The sequence below is a fragment of the Natator depressus genome, chromosome 3, assembly GCF_965152275.1.
Source record: "Natator depressus isolate rNatDep1 chromosome 3, rNatDep2.hap1, whole genome shotgun sequence".
NCBI classification, from domain to species: Eukaryota; Metazoa; Chordata; order Testudines; family Cheloniidae; genus Natator; species Natator depressus.
In genome coordinates this window covers 150,113,738-150,135,137 of record NC_134236.1, presented here as the reverse complement: position 1 = coordinate 150,135,137, position 21,400 = coordinate 150,113,738, and the positions used below count along the sequence as shown (strand labels likewise).

The 21,400-nt window shown below is 54.4% G+C and overlaps 1 protein-coding gene across 1 annotated transcript; it reads right to left on the bottom strand.

Annotated features, from left to right (window-relative positions):
- Positions 1–476: 476 nt before the first annotated feature.
- TMEM151B (transmembrane protein 151B) lies at positions 477–19,732 on the bottom strand. Its single transcript, XM_074949084.1, has 2 exons — positions 19,643–19,732; positions 477–7,553 (listed from the first exon to the last, which is right to left on the bottom strand). The coding sequence occupies exons 1-2, from the start codon at positions 19,730–19,732 to the stop codon at positions 6,117–6,119; spliced, it is 1,527 nt and encodes a 508-aa protein (XP_074805185.1). The 3' UTR covers positions 477–6,116.
- Between the last annotated feature and the right edge of the window lie 1,668 nt (positions 19,733–21,400).

Genomic DNA, 21,400 nt, shown 5'->3' with positions numbered 1-21,400 from the left:
CCTGGCTCCACTGTAACTCAGAACTGGGGGAGGAGGGAACCAGAGAGCGGATGGAGTTCCTCCCTCCCCCCCATCCTTCTCGGTGGGGTCCAGGAAAGTCACATGAGACACATATAGATGGGGCTGCTCTGATCCGTCCCCCTCGGAACCCGGGCTGGGTGACCATTCCCGTCAGGGTACTTTCTAGTGTGTACCAGTGCCTTGGCTAGCGGCTGCACTGCTCCCATCATCATCTGTTCAGCAGACTCTCAGCCAGCGCAAAGGGACGCAGGAAGGATACAGGGGTGATGGGCAGATACCCCGGAGCGCTGGCCCTGCATGCTACCATCTGCCTTAGAGCAGCGCTTAGAAAAAAGGCAGCGTGTTGGAGAAGCTGCTGGATTTCAAAGGGATTAATTGGCCACTGGCATGTCTGATCTCAGCATTTCCTCCCCCTCCCCCCCCCCCCCCCAGCCCAGGGGACTCCTCCACTACCCGGTGAGAATCTCTTATCTGATGGGGGAGGAGAATCTTAACTCAAGTGGACAGCTGGATTTATTAATGGGTAACAGCAGGAGAGCAGGGAGGAGGCAGCTGGGCTGCAGAGCTGAGCTGGTTAGAGGCTTTGTTGGGTGCGGTCACACAGAGACACGCACACACACAGGCTGCGCCTGCCCTTTCTTCATCAGATTGAGATGCCTAGTGCTTAATCTCCCCTCTATGGCACAAGCTTTCCCCATGTATCCTAGCACCTGGCCCTCCCTGTGCGCTGCCAACACCATCAGGTAAAGGGTGGCTCAGGGCTAGCCCTAAGATTTGCAGGGGAAAGGGGAGATAGGGCTGTTAATTGCCTTCCTCTCAAAGTGGGGATCAGAAATGGGTGGAGTTCATGGTGGGAGATCAGACTCCAGGTGGCAGCTTTTCTCCCTGTTGCTGAAGGAGAAGCGGGGGCTGGCCTATGAGATGTCAAGTTACTCTTAAAGGTGCCCCCAAATCAGCAGTGGCTTAGTGGGGCCAGTACAAGTGCTGCTCTGTGGGAGTCCAGGGTTTGATTACTGAACCTGCCTTTTCTCCCCCTGGGGCTGGCAGGGGCTTGGGACATTGTAGAGGCAACACCTCAGTCCATAGAGGGGTAGGCAGGGTGAGAGCTTGGAGGGGCTTCAAGCAATCTTGGACAACCTTGGCTCAGGCTTTGGTGGTGGAGAATTCCAGTCAGAGGGGCCAAACTTCTCCCAGCAGCATTAGCGAGCCTAATGGTGCCACATGAGGACACTGTGTTTGAAACATGAACTTGGTTGTGGGGGGAGTTTGTTCAGTCCCAGGTGCTGGGGCAGTGGGTGGCTCCCATCACTCTGCAGAGACCCTCTGGCCAAGTCAGCAGCAGCAGCATCTAGAGGAAGCCTAGTCTTGCTGGCTGGTAGGACAGTCTCCCCAATGACACTTTGAGGGTGGTGTGGGTGAAAATGGAGCTATCTAAGGACCAAGATGAACCTGAACCCAGGGGAAAAGAATCTTGGTGTGAACAGGGACTGGACAAAGCTCATGGGCAGAGTGTTTGGCAGCAGAGTTTTGCTACTGGCGATAAAGGATGCGGGTAAGTAAACCTTTCTAACCTGCCCTTGCTCTGTGGGCTCCGCCGTTCCTAGGGGAACTGAAAGACTTGCCGACCCCTGTGATAAATGTATGGATCTAAGGCACCTGGCCACAGAAAGATGGCAAGTGTAGCCTAACCTAAGCCATGAGCAGCTTTAAAATGGAACAGCTGGGGAAGGACAAGAGAGCCTGAGTCCCCTCTCACGTACCCCAGTCACAGCCCATTTTAACTCCACTATTTCAGTGGGGATACTCCTCTACCAAGGCATAAGGGCACATTCCATCATCTCCCATTAACGTCACTAGGAGCTATTCCATTGACGTTAACAGGAGTTGCACTGGGCCCTGAGTGAGAGGCGAATGAGGCACTGGCAGCCAAAGTCAATTGGTATAAGAGGAGCCAGTGGAGCTGTAGCCACTTCTACCAGGTCTGGGTTTGGCAGAAGCATTGCATAGCGCGCAGACAACAATGGAAACAGAAGAGCAGGATAGCCTAGGGCCTGGTTATTTATACCTACCAGCTCTTAAAGGGCCACTGCCATTTAAGCCCAAAATGTAGGTTCTGTAGTGGGAGGAGGGGAGTTTCACAAGACAAAATCTGAATGGAACGATGAGGTTTAAAAAAGTTTCAGTCTTTGTTTTAGTACCTGAGAACAAGTGAAACTGACTAGAAAAAAGTGTGAAACTGACCAGCCTAATTTCATTGCATAAGGACAGAGAATAAACTTCATCAGCGATGGGGGGAAAGTCAATGAGATGTTTAAAATTCTTTCAGCTCCAACGGTCTCAGGTCCTGTTAGAAACACGGGGAAAGATCTTTATCTTGGAAATGAGGGGAGAAGTTAGTGAAGTATTAATTCTTATTAGAGAAATTCCCTAAAGGTAGGTCAGATTCTGGAAAGCGACCAACACAACAGCATTCCTGAGGAGTGGTGCTGGGATACAGGGAGTGCTACAGGCACTGAGATCTCATCAGTGAAACAGTACAGCAGCATGACATGCAGAAATGGACCGGGGGAGGTCTGGCTGAACCAAATGTAACACATGGTTCAGTGTGTGTTACCTGTCTCCTTTCTGTAGCTGATCTGCAGAGGGATAGACATGTCCTGCTGCCAGGGACGGATTAACCTTTTGCGGGGCCGGCACCAAACATATTTGTGGGCTTCCATGAGGGCAATGGAGCATGGCGCAGGGAGGTTGGTCCTGAGAACGAGGGGCCAGCCAAGGGCAATGGGGCATGGCATGGCAGGGGTGGCCTCCCTCCGCCCAGCCCAGTGCAGGGCACTATTTACAAACCAGCAGTTGCCAGACACACAGTGGCCTGCCCGGCCCTGTGTTGCTAGCGTGCCCCTTCCCCTCAGGGGTGGGACCATGCCACGCCACACAGCCGCCCCCACCCCCCAACACCCCTAGGCCATAGGTGGTGGGAAGCAGAGACTGCCCAGAGCGAGAGGTGCACTGGGGTCTGGCCAGGGGCTGAGAGGAGCAGGGGATGGGGCCATGGAGCGGAGAGGAGCTCTTGGCCAGCCGGCAGGCAGGCCAAGAGGAGCAAGTGGTGGGCGGCGGGGAGCCAGCAGGGTCTTGGGGCACAGTGCAAGCGGAGCAGGCCAGGGCCCTTTCTGAGCATGGGCCCGGCTCCATGGCACCTCTGGTGCCATTGTAAACCTGGTACTGCCTACTGCTGCTGCCAGCTACTGGAGTTACTCCTTTAGCTCAAGCAGTGGAGGACCATGCTGCTTCTTGGGTTCAAAGCTTGCTGCTGGCTAATGGTGGGAGTTGCTCCACGCCGTTCTCTGCCATGGTGGATGATGGGAATGCAACAGGGCTGATGGACAGCAGGGACTGTGGGGATCACTGGCCAAGGCCAGAACTTGGCCATTCAACAGGCACAGATCAGCTAGCTGAATGGAAAAGGGGCCTTAGGAAAACCGGTGAGCCTATAATGAGTTCAAGAGGTGCGGTGATGTTCTAATGAAGAAGGCAATACAGACAGAACCAGCCCAGAGCTTGTGGGCCTAAGAGGCACTATCTCATCACCCCTTTATCACATCCTAGCACAGACTTTGAAAGATCTCTACAAAAAATACAGTTCAGCCTTGACTACTTTTCCTTTTTCCCTCCCACCACCAAATATTTATGGGCCCGATCTTGCAAATCCTTCCTCATGCGAGTAGCCTCATTGATTCCAGTAAGGACTCCTCACATGAGTAAGGGTTTTCAGGACTGGGAGCCTGCTGAGATGCCGATCCCTAGGTATGTGCATGTGAAGTGGTGAAAGGCGGGCAACCGTGGTCAGTCCGTTCCAGGGTTACAAAAACGGTGGCATTCAGACCCCAGTGTGATGTGACCGTGGGACAAAGGCAACTTACTGCAGCCATGTAATGGGCCAGCCTGGGTTTCCTTGAGCACTTTCCAAAATAATCCCCTTATTTCTAACCACCCTCTGTAGTTTAGCGTAGAAGAAATGCCTCGTGTGGCCATTGCTGCTGCTCTCTGAGGACCTGATCCTGCCACCCTGACCCATGGCGAGTAGAACCACTGACTTCAAGTGACTGCTCATGTCTATAAGGATCAATTGCAGGAGCATGAGTTTGTAGGATCGGCTCTTGATGGCCTCACCCACAAGCCCAACCTAGCAGGAGATCTCACCCACATGCACTAGTTTCAGGGAGAAATTTAAAGAAAGTGACCCATTTAGGCCTTGATCCTGCTATTGGATTGCATAGGTGGACCCTCACTGACCAATGGGGCTCTATGTTAATGCAGGGGGCCACTCACACGGATCCCATCATAGGATTGGGACCTGAAAGGTGAACTGGTGTGGTTTTTCCTGCTGCAGACACCTGAGTTGAAGGTTCTGTTGCCACCCACAGCGGGGCAGGGAGCTGCATTCATGCCACCACTGCCGGTGTTTAGCTGCTCCCAGGGAACTGGCTCCTGCCCTCAGCGCTTGGTGGGTTCTTTTAGCTCCGATAAACCTGCTCGCAGACTCTATATGGAACCTGGGAGCATGGCCTTTGTGGAGTATTGTCAATGGGATTGTTTCTTTCAGCCAGCCAGAGGATTCTGCCCATTGGTCTGTGCTACGAGGGAGGCACCCTAAAGAGGTTGTTGGGCAGGTTGCATACAATAGTCCCCTAAGGAGCCAGTGGAAACCCTTCAGAGAGGAGCGTGGAGCGCAGGAGCTGAGGATCATGCTGAGAGGAGCCCTCTTTGTAACCACATGGGCCAAAGGGGTGCATTGTTTCAGATTGTTAGCAGCCCTTCCCTTCACCAGCATGGACAGCAGAAACTCTGGGCCTCTCTACATCCCCACCCCTCTCCCATCTCCAGCCTCTCTTTGCCCTCAGAACTCTGTGCCAAACCCAGCTTCCCTTCATATTAGTTACTGGAGCCTGGAGCCAGCTTGACTTCATGTAATATTTACTCTCCCCGAGACCCGCCAACCTGCTCTTCTATTATTCATAGGTAAACTGCAGTTGAACCTAACAGAACCTCCCTGGACGCCAGGCTCCTTGCTTGGCTGAATTAATTATGACTAGACCTCACTCACTTCAAGACCTTGGGGTCCCCAGCTGCCCAACTCACCCCTTCCCCATAGGGTGTCTTTGGCTTGCAGAAGGCGCCCAGCACACAAAGGTCTCCTTGGTTTGCTTTGCAGGCTGGGCCTTCTCCTGCCAGACCTTCTGGCTTCATGCTGTGACTGCACTCTAATGCCAGGTAGGGCCTTTCCTTGGTATATTCCCTGTTGCTTCCTGCTTTCTGCAACCCCAAATGGAAAAGTACTTGGCTATAAGCTTTACCTAGGGGATGCCGATTCTTGGCCCTGGAGTGCTGAGGCTTTCTAAGGAGCCATCTGGCAGCGATGCCCATCCCAGCAGCTGGGGACAGTGTAACAGTCGGAGCACAGTCTCAAAAAAAGGGGGGAAAGAGTTGGCCTTGTGGTTTTAAGCATCTCCTCTAAACTGCCCTTCAGCTCTATGGGCCCGGGTGCCCCAGGATCTTTGGCGCATGAGGAGTTAATCGCTGCTCCAAAGGGAATGCGCTGCCAGACCTTGATCCTCTTGGCCCCATGCAGGACCCCTCTGCGGGAGAGTAAGTCTGCAGCGCTGTGGGAGAGGGGCAGAGGTCACGGGTGCAGCAGGGCGGTGGGTGGTAGTTGTCATTTAGCACTATTCCAGCCAGCCGGGGCCTTTTGAGTCCGAGCTTGAAACTACAGCACCCAGCTCCCTCCTTCAGTCCTTTCCTTTCTACCATTTTTTGCATCTGGTCATCGGCCTGTCATTTTGTGCCATGCCACAGGTGGTGCTGCTGCTCGCCCATCCTGCTGCCATCCCCTCCTCCATGACATCAAAGGGGCCATGTGGCTGGGAGGAAAGGCAGCAGCTGTTGAGCCTATCCTTGGAGACCAAGAAGCAGTGACCTCTCCATCCCACATGCTGAGTGGGGCACTGGTGCCTTGTTTTCCTGGCTATCCCCTCCCTTCTCAAGTCCCTGTGTCTGGAGACACGGTGATCAAGAGGGAGATCCTTGCTGCCCTCCGCTCACAGTGAGGTCTCCATGCAGGACCCATTCCGATGGAGGTGACGGTGGTCGTGGTTGAGGCAGCCCTCGTTGCGATGCACGATAAGGACAGGGAAGTAGAGGGCATCCTGGTAAGCAGGAGGGTCCTCCTCTTCCACGGTGACCTGGCTGGAGAGGCGGGTTTGCTCGGTCGGGCAGCTCTGCTCGTTCAGGCTCCCGCTCCGGCTCTGCCAGAGACAGCTGCGCCGGGAGCCATAGAGGCGGCCCAGCGAGAAGCGGCTGCTGCTGAAGGGGATCCTGGGGCTGCCGTTACAGATGCTCAGGGCGCTGCGGGAGAAAATGGACGAGCTGCTTATAGTCCTGTGGCACCGCTCACAGTTCTGCCGGTAGCCCCCGTACCTGCAAGCAGAGTAGCTAGTGCAGCTGGAGAGCCCCACCAAGTCCATCAGGACGGCTTCTGAGTAGCTGGGCACTAGCTGCTGGTTGGACCGGATGTGCCACTCCAGCTCAGTGCTGTCCACCGTGTTGACACGGGGCATCCTCCTGCAGAAGGAGCGCTCCTCAGCTGGTGTTACGGCCACAAAGTCAAACCCAAAGAGCTTCTCCACGTGGTAATGGACGTAGGAGGTGCGGTACTCATTCAGCACCCGCAGAGGCCAGGACAGGCTCAGCAGGGCAGCCACCCAGAAGACATAGTGGGACACATACCAGGGCAGGTTGTCTGGGTCTGAAAAGGCCACCATGTATTCCTTAAAGTCCACATTCTTGAGGTGCATCCCCTCCCTGGCCTCCATGTAGTCGTCCAGCCCCTCGTTCTCGGTGAAGAAGCGGGCGCGCTGGGTCAGGTAGGAGTTCTCGGACTCAACATTGGCAAAGCTGAAGCATTTGGTGAAGCGGAGCCGAGTGGCTGGGTAGCTCTCCAGGTCCATCAGGTCCTTGGAGATGTCCTTGACCCCACAGTTGGAGTAGTCAAACTCGGCCTCCGCCACGTGGGTGTTGACCCTCTCGTGATACACCTGGGTGGTGGTGTAGGCGTCCCCATTGCGGTAGCGGGTGACCTGCCGAGTCCTCCGGACATAGTGGTAACTAATGGCTTTCCACCAGATGCATGGGGTGGCCTGTTGCATTCTCTGCACCCGCTCGTGCACGCTGTCTACGTCCACCTTGTACTGCAGCTCATTGCGGATGTAGCAGTGCCAGCACTCCACCAGGTAGACCACGTAGAGCATCACCAGGAAGGCCAGGGGGATGTAAACATAGCCATTGGAGCAGGGGCTATCGTGATACATCATGGACTTGCCCTTGTAGGCGCTGTCAAAGGTCAGCCGGGTGACCTTGGTCACATGGCACCAGGTCATAGCTCCCATGCAGCCGTACATGAGGAGGGAGAGCAGCAGGCATTTCCAGTGGGATTCTCTGCAGAGGGACTTACTGAGGGACTGCTTCACCGGTCGCTGCTGCTCCAGGTGCCCAGGAGAACCGGGGAAGAGGGGGAGAGAGAACAGGGGGAGAAGTTAATAGCCTGCAGCAGAAAGGGGAAAGCCAGCCCGCTGAACAGAGCGTTGATTCACTCCTGCAATTAACTGGCTAAAGAATTAATTCCAGATTGCTGTCCTCAGAGAGGCAACAGATCCCATTCAGAGGTTACTCCTCAGGGATAATCCTCTCAGCTGGCTGGCAAGACGGGCCAGAGGTCTGTGCTTCGTCTCAGGATGATGCTCTGTGTGACTGATGCCCAATTCCCATATTGTGCAGCCTCTGGCTACCGCACTGGGAGTCGGTGCCCACTTCCTGCCATTCCAGGGTTGCCACGTGCCCTCCTCTCCCAGTAAATGCGAACAGACCATGCTGTCCCTGCCTGGAAGATATGGACATATGACCCCCCACCCTCCAGACTGACTGTGGTCTCGCTGCTCCATTCATGAACTAGCATCAAAGCGCAGAGAAGTCAGGATCCCTCCCTCTCCCCTGTCACTTGAAGCCAATGCCAAGTCTTCCAGGACACCTAGGGAAGGGCAATCCCACCTCTGATTGGGAACGGTAATTGCCCAGCTTGCCTGCAAGCCTCTGCCATGATTCACTGTTGCTGTAGGCTCCAGCCCCAGGCTAAGTGGCTGCCTCCCCTACTCCTCGCTGCCTGCCATGAGTATAAATCAGCGAGGTGCTCCCCTGAGCAGCAATTCCACTCCCAGGGCAGCTGTCTGCACGTATGGCAGTCCAGCTGTTAACCTGCCAGCCGCAGGAAAGGCCCTTCTCTGGGAGAGCTACAACAGGTTGTAAATCCCCCTATGGCTGTTCCTCCAACGATGCCTGACACAAACAGCACTGCAAGCGGAACAGTGCTCTAGAGCAATGCTACTCAAAGTGGTGGTCCGCGGACCGAGCCATCGGCTGCCGGTCTGCGTGCACATTGGGGAAAAAAATTGCCGGTCCCTCACATCAGATAGGTTGAGAAGCGCTGCTCTAGAGTGCAAGTTTCCAACCCTCTCGTACTGCGACAATGACCTTTACTGTGCAAGCTCCCCCGCACTATGGCAGTGACCTCACACGTGCAAGTTCCCCCCCGGCACTGTGACAGTGACCTCACACGTGCAAGTTCCCCAACACCCCGGGAACTGCAAGAGTAACCTCTAATGTGCAAGTTTCCCCCCATCACTGCAACAGTGGCCTTTAGCATGCAACTCCCCTACCCCCCCTCAAGCACTGAGGAATTTAGCTATGACCCTGGGGTGAAAACCCTTCTCGAGAAAATTGCTCGGGGATCTTTACCGAACAGACGTGGGCAGGATACCAGTTTTACGCCCCATCTAAAACACAGCACCTGTACTGCAGCACCTCGTAACGCCATGCTACTAGGAGTTTGGTAACAACTCAGGAAGAGCACCTCCCAATGAAGAACCTACACCACTTCCTGGAAGATGTCCCATTCAAGCACTGATCCAGCCGCACCCTACTTAGAGGGGTTGTTCCTAGGGCAAGTTATTGCGCAGCAAGTTGGGGCGTGAATCTATGCACATCAAATAACACAGCAGTGTCCAGGAAGACAAGTGGAGGCAGACTGTGGGACCCCAGCTGTGAGCTGATAGCAAAGCAGTCATTAAGGGGTGTTGGGATCTTAGATTTGCTCTTCTCCTCTAGCTTATGCAAGCGGAGACGCTTTGATGCATTGTCCATTATTATTATAACGTGTGAATGTCTTTAGTTCTCTTCCTCTTCTCCATGTTTTAGGCCACAAAGGAGTGAACATTTAAAACTTATACCAACATAGCAATATTGGTCAGGGGTGTGAAAAAACCACCCCCCCCAGTAATGTAGCTATGCTGACAGAAACCCCAGTGTAGATGCAGGTATGCTGCCAGAAAGTGCTTTGGTCAGCATAAAGAAAAGGAGTACTTGTGGCACCTTAGAGACTAACACCACCAGTACTCCTTTTCTTTTCGCGAATACAGACTAACACGGCTGCTACTCTGAAAATTGGTCAGCATAGACAATGTCGTTCAGGGAGGTGGTATTCCTAGACTATGCCATCAGAAAAACTTCTGATGGCATCTGTTGTGTCTGCATTATGGGGCTATGCTGGTATAGGCTCTGTAATGTAGACATAGCCTCAGGTTTTATACCCAAAGCACAATTAAACCTCTGGAACTCATTGCTACAAGACATAACATTCAAGTCAAGAGCTTAGCAGAATGAGACATTTATGTGCATAATGAAAACATCCAGGGTTACATTAGAGAGGAGACAAAAATAGAAGGGATAGAAACCGTTCTGTTTTAGGGCATGCATCAGCTTCTAACTGATAGGGATAGGAGGAGACTTCACCTGGGGACAGGTAATTTCATAACAGTCCACTGCAGAGTTTCTTGCACCTTCCTATGAAACAGCCTTTGTTAGCCACTGTCACAGACAGGATACTGGGCTAGGTGGACCACTGGGCTGAACTTGTGCAGCAATTCTATGTTATTGTTTTTCTGTGATAGGGAAGCTGAGCTCCCTGCAGTTGACAGTGTATGTAAATAGCTCTATATTTGGATGAGCCCCTACAGACATGACCCCAAATGATCTTCAGGGATGGTAAAGATCCCACTACACTTTTTCTAAGAATCACGGTTTGCCCTAGTGCCCTTGGCCAAAAATATTCCCTTTCTCTTCTTGTTGTCTCCCTCTCAACATCTCCAATGGTGCCCTAGTCCCTGTACTTTGAAGACTGGATGATATGTGGCCCTGTAAGTGTACAATAGTGTTCTTATTCACTTCCCCTCCTATAAAATATAGTGTTGGTTGAGTATGGCTGTGGCATCCCACCCCAGAGGTGGCTGCATTTCAGCAGAAAGGGGAGCAGTCCCTTCATATGCCCAATCCATGACGTGCTTTGGGATGAAGAATGTGATAGGACTCTAAAACATTATTTACAGCAACACAGTCAAACTAATAATCCCCTATTTGTTTCAATTCCTTCCCTGCATTGCTGACAGCACCTGAGGTTATTGAAATGGACAGAAACTTTAACACCTCATTGATTTGGCTGCACTGATGCTGTCTGTTCACTATGTATGCTTCTCTTCGCTAGTTTCATTTCCTGGTTCTTCTGTATTAACATGAGGCAAGCAGCTGTGTCTAGATAAACCTTCTCCATTAGTAGTATTATTTCTTGTATTACCATAGGACCCAGGAGCCCGAGTCATGGACCAGAACACCATTGTGCTAGGCACTGTACAAACACAGAACAAAATGATGGTCCCTGCCCCAACGAGCTGACCATCTATGTATCAGACAAGAGACAGAAGATGGATACAGACGCATAGATGGGGGAGTACAAGGAAATCATGAGACAGTATTGGTCCACATGATGGACAGTGGTATCCGTGTACTCACCCACTGATGCTGCTGTTATTTGTTTGGGTCTCTGATGAGGTTTATCTAGAATCAGCCATTTGCATTTAAATTCTTTTGTGACTCCTGTCAGGAGGCTTACAAGCCCTACACCGACCTGGAAAGGGTTAACGGGCTACTGGGAGCTCACTCAGCTCCCCCCCCCCCCCCGCTGTTCCTGTAGTGGATATCAGGCCTGAAGGAAGGGGCTAAAAAGAGCGCTGGCTCAGTTAGGGGCTGCCTGGGTAGGAAACCAGACCAACAGCTCTCACTTGGGGAAAGAAAAGTAGTTGGAGTGAGGCACTGAATGAGACTACTGCTTGTCAGAGCTTCCCTGCAGGGAAGGGAGATCCTGACGCGGGACTATTTGGATATACCTGGGACACACTGATGGTTCTTAAGCCAGGTCATGGCAGGGGGTGCCTCACCTGAAGCGACGTGGGTTGTGGGATGAACAAATAACACTGTAGGAGCTCAGAACTAGGCCCAGCTGGGACAAAGACACCTTTATCTGGTGTTCGTTCTGGACTGTAACTTTGGATTCTGCTACCCCAGAAGGGGGATGGACTTTCGTGGTGACCTGGTCAGAGGGCTGAGCCATGTAAGCCACCAGAGCCGGCTGGAAATTCTGTTGGGGAAACTGAGGCTGGGTGGATGCAGTGCCATGAGGAGGTGCACAGGGGATGGTGCACAGGTAATGACCGTCTCCCACCATTTACAAAACCTGAAATGTTGGCCCATGGCCGTCGTTGCTCTTAAACTGTGATCTGCCCATGTGCACCTAGCTAAGCTCACTGTATGTAAAACTTGTGGGTCCAGCCTCACCGACTGGAACCTGTGCCTGTGCTTCTTACCCTGGCGTGCTTCCCCTGTCCTGGTGCACCGTGAATGAATGTACTGTCAGCAGTGTGCATGCAAACTCAATGGGCACAGCCTCTGCCCTGCTGTTTCAATAACAACCACCTTCTGGCCCCTTCCATCCAAGGATCCCAAAATGCTTTACAGACACTAATGAATTCAGTCTCATAACCCCTCACCCTCCCAGGAGCTGGGTCAGTACCAGTGTCACCCCGGAGAGAGTGGAAACTGAGGCACATAATAGGGAGGGAACTGACTCAGGGTCACACAATGAATCATTTGCAGTGCTGGCAATAGAATCTAGAAATCCAGTGCTTTAACCACAACCCCTTTCCCCCAAGCTGGGGCTAGAACATGAGTCCCAACCTGGTCTCCAAAACGCTGATCCTTCCTCCTAAAACTTGCCAAAATGTGACGCTACAAACCAGGTTCTGGTCCTGCTGCTGCCAATGGGAGTTTTGCCTCTGAGTGGCGTGGGACCTGGATTTGGCTCAGAACATAGATTTCTTCACTCTGCTGCAGTGAGATTCCCACCCTAGCAGAGTGCCTTTAATGAGTGGAACACAGAGCGCTGCGTGTAGAACATCAAAGAGAAATGCAGCCTGGATGCATGCAGTGAGGGGAATGGTGGCTGGATAAAACCCTTCACATTTCCATTGAGAACCTGTGTTTCTCTTGCTCCTGGAGTACGAAGAACGCCAGTTACTCCCCGGGTGTGTACAGAAGGGCCGGCTGGGTTCTAGAGCCTGGGCAGAACTAGTTTCCAGGCAACAGCCTGAGCACAAAAAGCTGGGGGTTGGCTCTGTGTGTGATGGAGCTGGGAGCTTCAGCTCTGACAGAAGCAAGTCCCAGCCCTTCTCTGAATCATGACACAGAATCGCATCAGTGTTCCATCCGCAGGGCTCAGGAGGCAGGGAGTGAAAGAATGACACAAAAAGGGAGAGGAAGGAGAATGGGAAAGAAGGAAGGGAACACCTAGTGGGAGGGCCTGTTCACAGCTCTGCTGAATCCTCTCTGCTCCTCAGCCCTGTAGTGCAGCCACAACAGCTCCCTGGCTTTCTCTTCTGCCCCCACCCCCATGCCCGTTTTCCCAGCTCAGCCCTGCCCAGCATTACAAGATCTCTCAGATTCCCCCTGTGCTCTGCTCCCTAGCTCAGCCTGCCCTGTAGAATTGCAGGAGTTCCCTTTGTCCTCTATTCCCTGGCAGCCCTGCAGCATCCCAGGAACTTCAGGGCCCTCTGCTTCCCTCTTCCAGCTCCCCAGCAGAGCAGTTCCATTGGAGCCTCGCAGCTCGGGAGGTTTCACAGTGCAGAAGGGGGCCACCCAAGAGGTGTTCCCCAGCTCCCCGCTCACAGATTATGGGGCACAGCCTGACCCAGAAGTCCTGAGTCTGCTTTATGATGTAGCAGGACAGCTCCTGTAATGCGGAAGGGCATCAGAACACAAGGGCCCTGGAGCAGGGTGACCCTTGGCCTCTGGCAGATCCTTAAGGTCCATGCTAATCTCAAGGTATGTGTGGGGTTCAATGGAAAATGATGAGCACATTTGTAGAAATCAGGCCTTTTCTGCAGGTAACTCACAAACAGAGAAAAGGAATCAACCACATAATTCAATGTGCTGTATTGGCATATTGGGGTGGGGGAGTCAATCCTGGAGAAAGATGGGCCCCAGGCCATGTGGGGCTTTGGGGATAGTAAGCAGCACCTTGAATTTCACCTGGTGGCCAGTGCAGGGTGTGACATGCTCTCAGTGGTCTGCCCTGCTCAGGAGGCAGACACCACTTGCTGAAGCTTCCAGGTAGTTCTGTGGCAAGTCCAAGGCAAAGCCCTTTGCAGTTACCTATCCAGGACATCAGAAGCACTGCAGGCAAAGCCTTTATCCCAGGAGCTGGGTTCAGAAGAGCTCTAGTCCACGCATCAGCCTACTCCTGGGACTACACAGCATTTAAATACTGCAGTGCTTTACAGGGTCACAGTAACCCTGCTACAAATTGTACACACACACACGCTCTCCTCACGCTGCAGATTTACTCTCGGTGAAAGACCAACAACTCCAAAGCTAACACCTCAGAGGAAATTCTGCTAGAGCTGCCCGCAGGGGCTACCAAGGAAGTGGGGCCCTTCCTCTGGGCCCCTGGCTTTAAGGGAGAGAACCGGCGATATGGAAAAGTCCAGAACACCAAAGAAGCCGGCACAGGGGAAATCCTTTTACTGCCAGAACAGCTTCTCTCTCAGGAGTGGAGACTGCACTGCGAGTGCAGCCGTGATCTGCCCACTGCAGCCCAATGAAATGAGGCGAGACGTTTGCCCTACTTCATTGTAAACAGGGTTTCCCTCTAGCTGAGTTCACTGTAAGCATCCTCCACTGGCTGCACTACTTAACATCCCAGTGTGCTTAGCAACTCTGTTCTTACAACCGCACCTTCTTCTACTACTAACAGACAGGAGCCAGGCTTCCTGGCTTCCATCCCTGGCTCGGACACTGGCTCGCTGCATGACCGTGATCGAGTCCCTTCACCTCTCTGTGCCTCAGTTTCCCACTCTATATGGGAATAATGATCCTGAACCCAGCAGGCTGTGGAGGCTGAGTTCACAGATGTGTGTGAAGTGCTTTGAGATGCTCAGATGGGAAGGGCAAAGGGCGACATTACTATTTTCACCTCCCATGCCCTGACACAATAGCTACTTCACCCAGGTTCTGCCTCTGACATCATCACCGAGATTAAAGACGCTGAAATCCAACGCAAGCAGTCAATGCTGCTACTGATGCCTGAGGCAGAACGGACCCTGTCTTCCTCTCCTCCACCTGCACAGGCTGCTGCAGGAGCTGACAGAAGCAGAACTTATACCTGGCAGTGAAGTGACTGAAAGAAACATGGAGAGCAGGAGGTGGAGGAACAAAATGACACTGTTAGTCATTGTTTGGACTAAACTCTTTGAAAGGTTCCCTGACCTTGCGATCTGGGGAATCCCCTTCTCCAACATATGGAGCCCTGCAGAATGGGCTGTATGGGACAACCCAGCTCCCAGGAGACCAGCTGGATGGCCTTACCAGCCCTTTTCCATTCCTAGCTTCACTGCTGCCCCAACTTTGAATACAGAGCCAATTGAGAGCCCCTTTGAGCTCTGTAGATGACTTGTTGCTCTGATCAGAACTCTTTCCAAACAGTCCATGTCTATGATCCGTCTACTTAACAAGTGACCAAACTGTTCCCTGCCACCTGGGCTCCTGCACTTTCCCCTAAATGGACCCAACCCATGCCCAACTCTGCACCAACAGTTCTTCCCTGCTGCTGCCCTCCTCCACACACATCCCCCCCTCCCCCCACCAATGTGATGGCTACATTAGGAGAAACAGATCAACTGCAAGGGAGCTAGGAAAAGGATTTCCCACCTGTCCTCCATCTCACCAGCAAAGAACATCCTCGATCTCTGGACATGCATCTGCCCCCCAGTCCATCTCCATGACCTTATACCACTCAGCTTTCCAGTGTCATCCAAGTATGGACTGGCCAGGGGCTTGAGGGGGTTATGTGTCCCAGAGAGAGAGCTCCAAAATGCTGAAGTCATGAGCCCCAAGGCACCAGCGTGGGGTTCAGGTGGCTCCTGCATGGAGCAAAGGGGCAGTGCGTTGCAGGTTGATCTGCTGGGAGTCATTAGCAGCAGTTTCCATGGCTCTGCCTTGCAGATTTACTTACATCAGATAAGAGAATAATAAGTCTTGTGCCTTCCCTGCAGCAGCAAATCCCCAGAATAAGACTTGGAGGGGCCACACTCTGCCCAGGGTCACACCTGGGAAACCCCACTGACTTCAATGGGCTGGCCCCTGGGTTGGCTGTCCCTTGTCTGACTCAGTGTGGGTGTCAGCCCCCATCTGAGCAAACCCTGCAGCTGTGCCTCACATCCCTACACCCTCGCTGTGGCGCTTCCCAGAGGAAACATCTGGCTCACCCAGGGCTGGCAGTGCTGCCAATTGCAGAGGGAAGGGGAAGGCTGTGCATCTCGGACAGAGGGAGACCTGCAGGGAACCTGCTCAAGCAGTGATACCACGGCTTCCAGATTACACAGGGATGTGGGGAGGGTTTGTTCTACCCACAGAAATTACTTGAGAATGGGTGCAGGTACCCATAGTTTATTCCCAGGCTTCAGTGCTTGCTGGGGTTGAGGACAGGCTGGAATTGCCACAAATGGATGTCTGAGCGAATCCAATCTGACTTATACCTCATCAGCGTGGATAGGATGGCACTGGGTTCTGCAGAACCAGGCCGCAGTCTGAGAGCTTGGGTGTTAGTGTGATAGGGAGAGGGGCCAAAGTCATCCCTGGTGGAACTGCATGGCTAAGTGGAGTGGTACTGGTTCAGCCCAATTTGCATATGGCAGACAGGAATTTTTTTGATTCCCTCCAGCCCTCAGGCAGCCCTGGGGTTACACAGAGCAGTGGCCGAAATTGTACCAGGTTTCGGGGAAATCAGTGCCCCTGTATGGGAAGTGACCATGCAACGCACAATCAAGGAGGGCAGAGCAACTGTAGTTCCCCTCACTTTCATCTCCATGTTGTCCAGTATCCTGTCGTTCTCTCCAGTGTCCCCAACAGGCTCTGCCCACGGGTCACCTACAGCTGGGAGCTGGGCATGTTCCTCAGGGGCTCGGTCTTTGTCAACAGTGAATGCAGCAGCATGTCCTGCCAATCTCAGTGCAAGAATGTTCCATCCCCAGCAGGACCTGAGGCCTCGGACAGGCTCTGCACGGAGGCAGCAATGCTTCCACCTAACCTTTGTGGTGACTGGGCATTTGAGGGGATATGTTGCTTTTCCAGGTCTGGCCTGATGGGTAGGGATCAAAAGTCACCACAGTGTGATGGCTGTCTGGTACCTATGTGAAATGAACACATGGTATCTCTACCTGGTTCCTAGAGGACAGCTTTCTACATTATGAAAAACGCCAGCATGGCTGTGTAACCCACACTAAGAGAGTAAGGGGCTTTGTCCTTCTCTAATGGAGGTTCCAGATAAGGAGATAAGAGCCTACTATAGCTGCTGGCTAAGGGAAATACTCCTTTAGCTCAAGCAGTGGAGTAGCTCATGCGTTTAGCACTATTGGTCCCAGACTCAAACACTCCTGTCAGCCCGAACTGGATTATATTATACTGACATCCTTGTTGGCAGCCTCAGCAGACAGATCAAAAGCTAGACTATCTTCTCACAGTTCCCAAGGCAGGGGACGGCATGTGTGAGGGATGCTAACCCTGGCATGGCTCATGTTAGACTTGCTCTACACATAAAGGTTGTCATTCTCCAGGGCTCTCATTCCAGCACCATTCACCAGTCCCTATGGTTACATGAAAACAACACTGTTGGTTTAAAAACACACACGCACACACGACTCAGTTCCCTTAGAGGCAGCATCACAGTCAGCCTTCCCTCTGGGGACCTGGCTGTTCAGGTTTAAAGAGATGAGGAACCTTGTCCCAACCCAGGGTAAGCATCTCCCTACAATACAAAATCACCCCACAGTTGGCTCTAATTCTCAGTATCTGCTCAACAGAAGCCCTGGACTTGGGAGACTAATGGTCATGGAATGGAAGTGGGGCAAGGTGGTCAGGAGGAGTGTGGGTCAGCAGGACAGCTATGTGCAGGGAACCCGGGCTGGAATAGCAGGAGGGGTGCAAGTCAGGAGTGAAGGGCAGCAGCAGAGCTGTGTGTGCAGCACTTGCATAGCTTCCCTGTCCTTCCCTCTTTTTCCTGCTCCAGATGGTGCTCGAATCTCCCACGAAAGCATTCACAATTAAACACATTTTTAGAAAAGTGTGTGTGTGTGCCTCCCAAGTAAATGGAGGGCAGAGAATACTGGGATTATGTAGCTGCCAACAACTGTCACCCCACCCTCCCAGCAGCACCCCTACTCAGCTTGTGGCTGTTAAGAACAGCTGGAGTCACTCTCTCCCACAGTATTGACTAACTGCATTTCTGGCTGTGTGTATTCCAAGAACAGATAGCTCAGGCAAGGACCAACCCCACAGCTAGAAGACCAGAGTATTTAATCCCCAGACAGATGCTCACAATATGGCACTGCCCCACAGATCACTGGTGGGTCATCTTGGTCAGCATCCCTTCATTTCCTGGGGACTCTAATAAGTGAACATGCTTCTCTCTGGTAAACAAAAGGATTCCCCAGCATCCCCCGTGCCTCTGGCTGCCTGTAGCACATACAGCTAGCTCCTTGCTGTTCCGTCTCTGATGCTTGGCCTCTGCAAGAAGGCCCATCCAGATGACTACAGCGCAGCAGCATTCCTGGGGCCAGGGGGCACATGGCTCCTAGCCTACCCTAGTGTGCACTTCATGCCTCCCCAGCATTCAATCTCCGCCCCCACCCCCCGCCGCCGCAAAAGCCCACGAAGAGCAGCTGCATCTCCCTTGCAGCCCAAATCCCTGATGCGCCCCATGGAGCAGCAGCTGGGGAATCCCTCTAGCTTCCCCGCATCAGCAACCCCCCTTTCCCCAGGGCCAGTCCAACTTCCTTCAGGGGGAATCATGCACTTATATGCTGGCCCCCGGCACGCTGCCAAGAGGGTTTCCCATGTTCTTACTGGGCACCACAACTTCCTTCTAATGCGATAAGCCAACACCTTTCAGGTCAGTGCCCAGTGCTTTCCCCTTGGCAGGAACAACAAGCTGGTGCTTTCATCTGTTCCTTCTGCCTCTCAAAACATTCAACCCTTCCATGCTATCCCATGCATGTCCCCCCGCATCCAGATCTCCTGCCTCCCCTCAGAGCTTTTCAGTCCCTGTGTTTGTTTGGTTTTTCCACTTCAGAGCAGTACAGGCTCACCTACCATGGTGATAAGCACAGAATGAAACAAGAGTGAGAATGGAGAGAGGGATGTTTAGATTGTAGGTAAGGAAAGAGCTAGATCGTTCCTATGGATGGTGATTACCTAGATAAATCTTCCCGCACCCACAGGCTGGCTAAACCTGCCCTGTCAGGTATGAGGTAACCGGGTTAAGGGGGACCAGCGGCCAGACAAGGGCTTCCCCTAGCTGTGGCAAGTCCGCACTGCCACCCACCGGACTCTGGCACAGTCCCTTACAGAGACCCCCTCAGCCTAAATTTGCAGCTGGTATAAGAAGCAGGACTCCATTACCTACAGTTTACTTGCACATGCTTACGCCAATGGAAAATTTGCTCCATGCCATTGGCCAGTCTTAACTATCTCCTACCCACTGAACCATACAAGTTAGATCAAGGGAAGCCCCGTTAGGTCTCCTCCTGTCCATCCCCGGGGAACCAGAGCAGGACGGATCCCTATAGGTCTATTTTCTACTGCCTTGTGCCAGGCCCTGGGGCTCCAGCCCTTTGTGGCGGGAGGATTCCCCAGCATCGTCCATCCAGCCTACGTTTCCCTTTGTTCAATTTCATCCCGTCCTTCCTAGTTCTCAGCCATCGCCCCCACCCGGGGGGTCTGCACCCCGCAACGCTCGCAGCTGGTCCCCGTCCCCCAGCGCCCATAAGAGCTTCTCCTCCCCCGGCCAGCGGGAATCCCCCGGCCCGGGCCCGAGTGAGCCAGGACCGGGAAAGGGGCTGCACTGCGGGGTGCCCTTCTCTGCTCCCCTCGGGGCGCCCGAGCCCAGCCCGGCCCCTGGCGCGAGCGGAAGCTGCCGTACCTGGATGCAAAGCCCCGGCCCGCTCAGAGCCGGGGCGGGACCCCGCGGAGCGGAGCCTCAAGCGCTGCCCCGCCCGTGCCATGCAAAGCCGCTCGCATGCAGCCGGTGAGCCCCAAGCCGCCGCCCGGCGGGGCGGGCAGCTCGCTCTGTCCTCACCTCCTCTCGGGCCCCCTCCGCCTCCTCGGGAGGCGCCGAGGTGCTGCTGCCTCTCTCGCCGGCCGCGGCCGCCGAGGCTGGGGGGGACATGGTGGCGGGGCGGCGGGCGGCCCCCCGGCGCGGTGCCTCCCAGCTGGCCAGCGCTGGCGCCCGGCAGGCGCATTATCCCGCCACCAGCCAGGCGCTCGCCGAGCGGCTGGGCGCCGGGGGACGCCGGGGAGCCGCCGCCGCCGCCGCCGCAGCGCCCGGCATGGCCCCAAAGCCCCGCGGCGCTGGGCGAGCGGCCGGCAGCTCGCAGCCCAGCCGCTCCACCATGGACAGCGCGCTCGGCCGGGCCGCGGCGGGCGCTCCAGCCGCAGGGCTCGCCCGTGCCCGGGCTGCCGCAGCCCCCGAGGCTGAGCGGGGAAGCCGGGTGGGGAGAGGGGACGAGGGGCGGGAGGGAGGGAGGACGGGGGGGGGCAGGCGGAGAAGCGGGGAGCACGCGGGGGTGGGAGGAGGGGGCAGGGGCGGGGAGCGCGGCCGCCCTGGCTCCTCTCTCTCCCTCTGCCGGGGAGAAGTGTCACCTTGAGGCTGCGGCCGCCGCGCTGCCTCCCTCCCCTTGCGCCGCGGGAGGGACCCCCGCCCCCGCCCCTTCCCCGCGCGCCGCCCCGCCTGCGCCGTGCGCGAGAGCCGCCGAGCTCGCCGCAGCCCGGCCCCGCCGCGCGGCTGCTGCTGGGGCGAGCGCGGGGGGGACGACAGGTGGAATCGTGCCCGGGGCCTGGCACGTGGTCTGAGGGACCCTGCGGGGAGGGAGCGGGGCGGCTGGGGCGCCGTGGAGCCCCCCCCCCCACCGTTGTGTGGGTTGCTGCGGGCCACTCCCGCTGCTGTCGGGGAGCCCAGGGAGGGCGAGGCACACCCCACACCCCCGCCCAGGTGCAAGGGAGAAGCAGGGCTGGGGAAGGCTCTGCCGAGAGGGCAAGTGCACTTCATGGTGGGGGAGGACTTAGGATGGCTGAAAGGAAAATCGTGCCCCCCCCCTCCTCCCAGGTTGGGCGGGACCAGACAGTCTTTCCCATCCCATCGCCAGGCAGTGAAATGAGCGTGGTGGGTCTCAGCCCCCTTCCTCACGGGCAGGTGTTCAGCTCACAAACCCAGGGAACTGGATCGTTGCTAGCAGCCTCGTAAGAGGCCAGAGTGACTGAGATCCCCTCCTCCTTGGAGGTTGGTTCCCCCAGGCAGGACCGGCTCTCGGCACCAGCAAAGCAAGCAGGTGCTTGGGGCGGTGGTGAGAAAACCTGGATTAGTGCTGGAAATGACCCACCTTGATTATCATGCGCATTATAAAGAGAGGTTTCAAAGAGGGATGGGCTATTACCAGCAGGAGAGTGAGTTTGTATGTGTGTCTGTGTGGGGGGGGGGGAAGGGTGAGAAAACCTGGATTTGTGCTGGAAATGGCCCTCCTTGATGATCACTTTAGATAAGCTGTTACGAGCAGGACAGTGGGGTGGGAGGAAGTTTTGTTTCATGGTCTCTGTGTGTATATAATGTCTTCTGCAGTTTCCACAATATGCTATGCATCCCATAAAGTGAGCTGTAGCTCACGAAAGCTCATGCTCAAATAAACTGGTTAGTCTCTAAGGTGCCACAAGTACTCCTTTTCTTTTTTCTTTTTACGAATACAGACTAACACGGCTGTTACTCTGAAACCTGAGATAGGCAGCTGTTTTGAGGGGACACCATTAGGGGTTTAATGAATCTGAGCCACATGAAAATAGACTC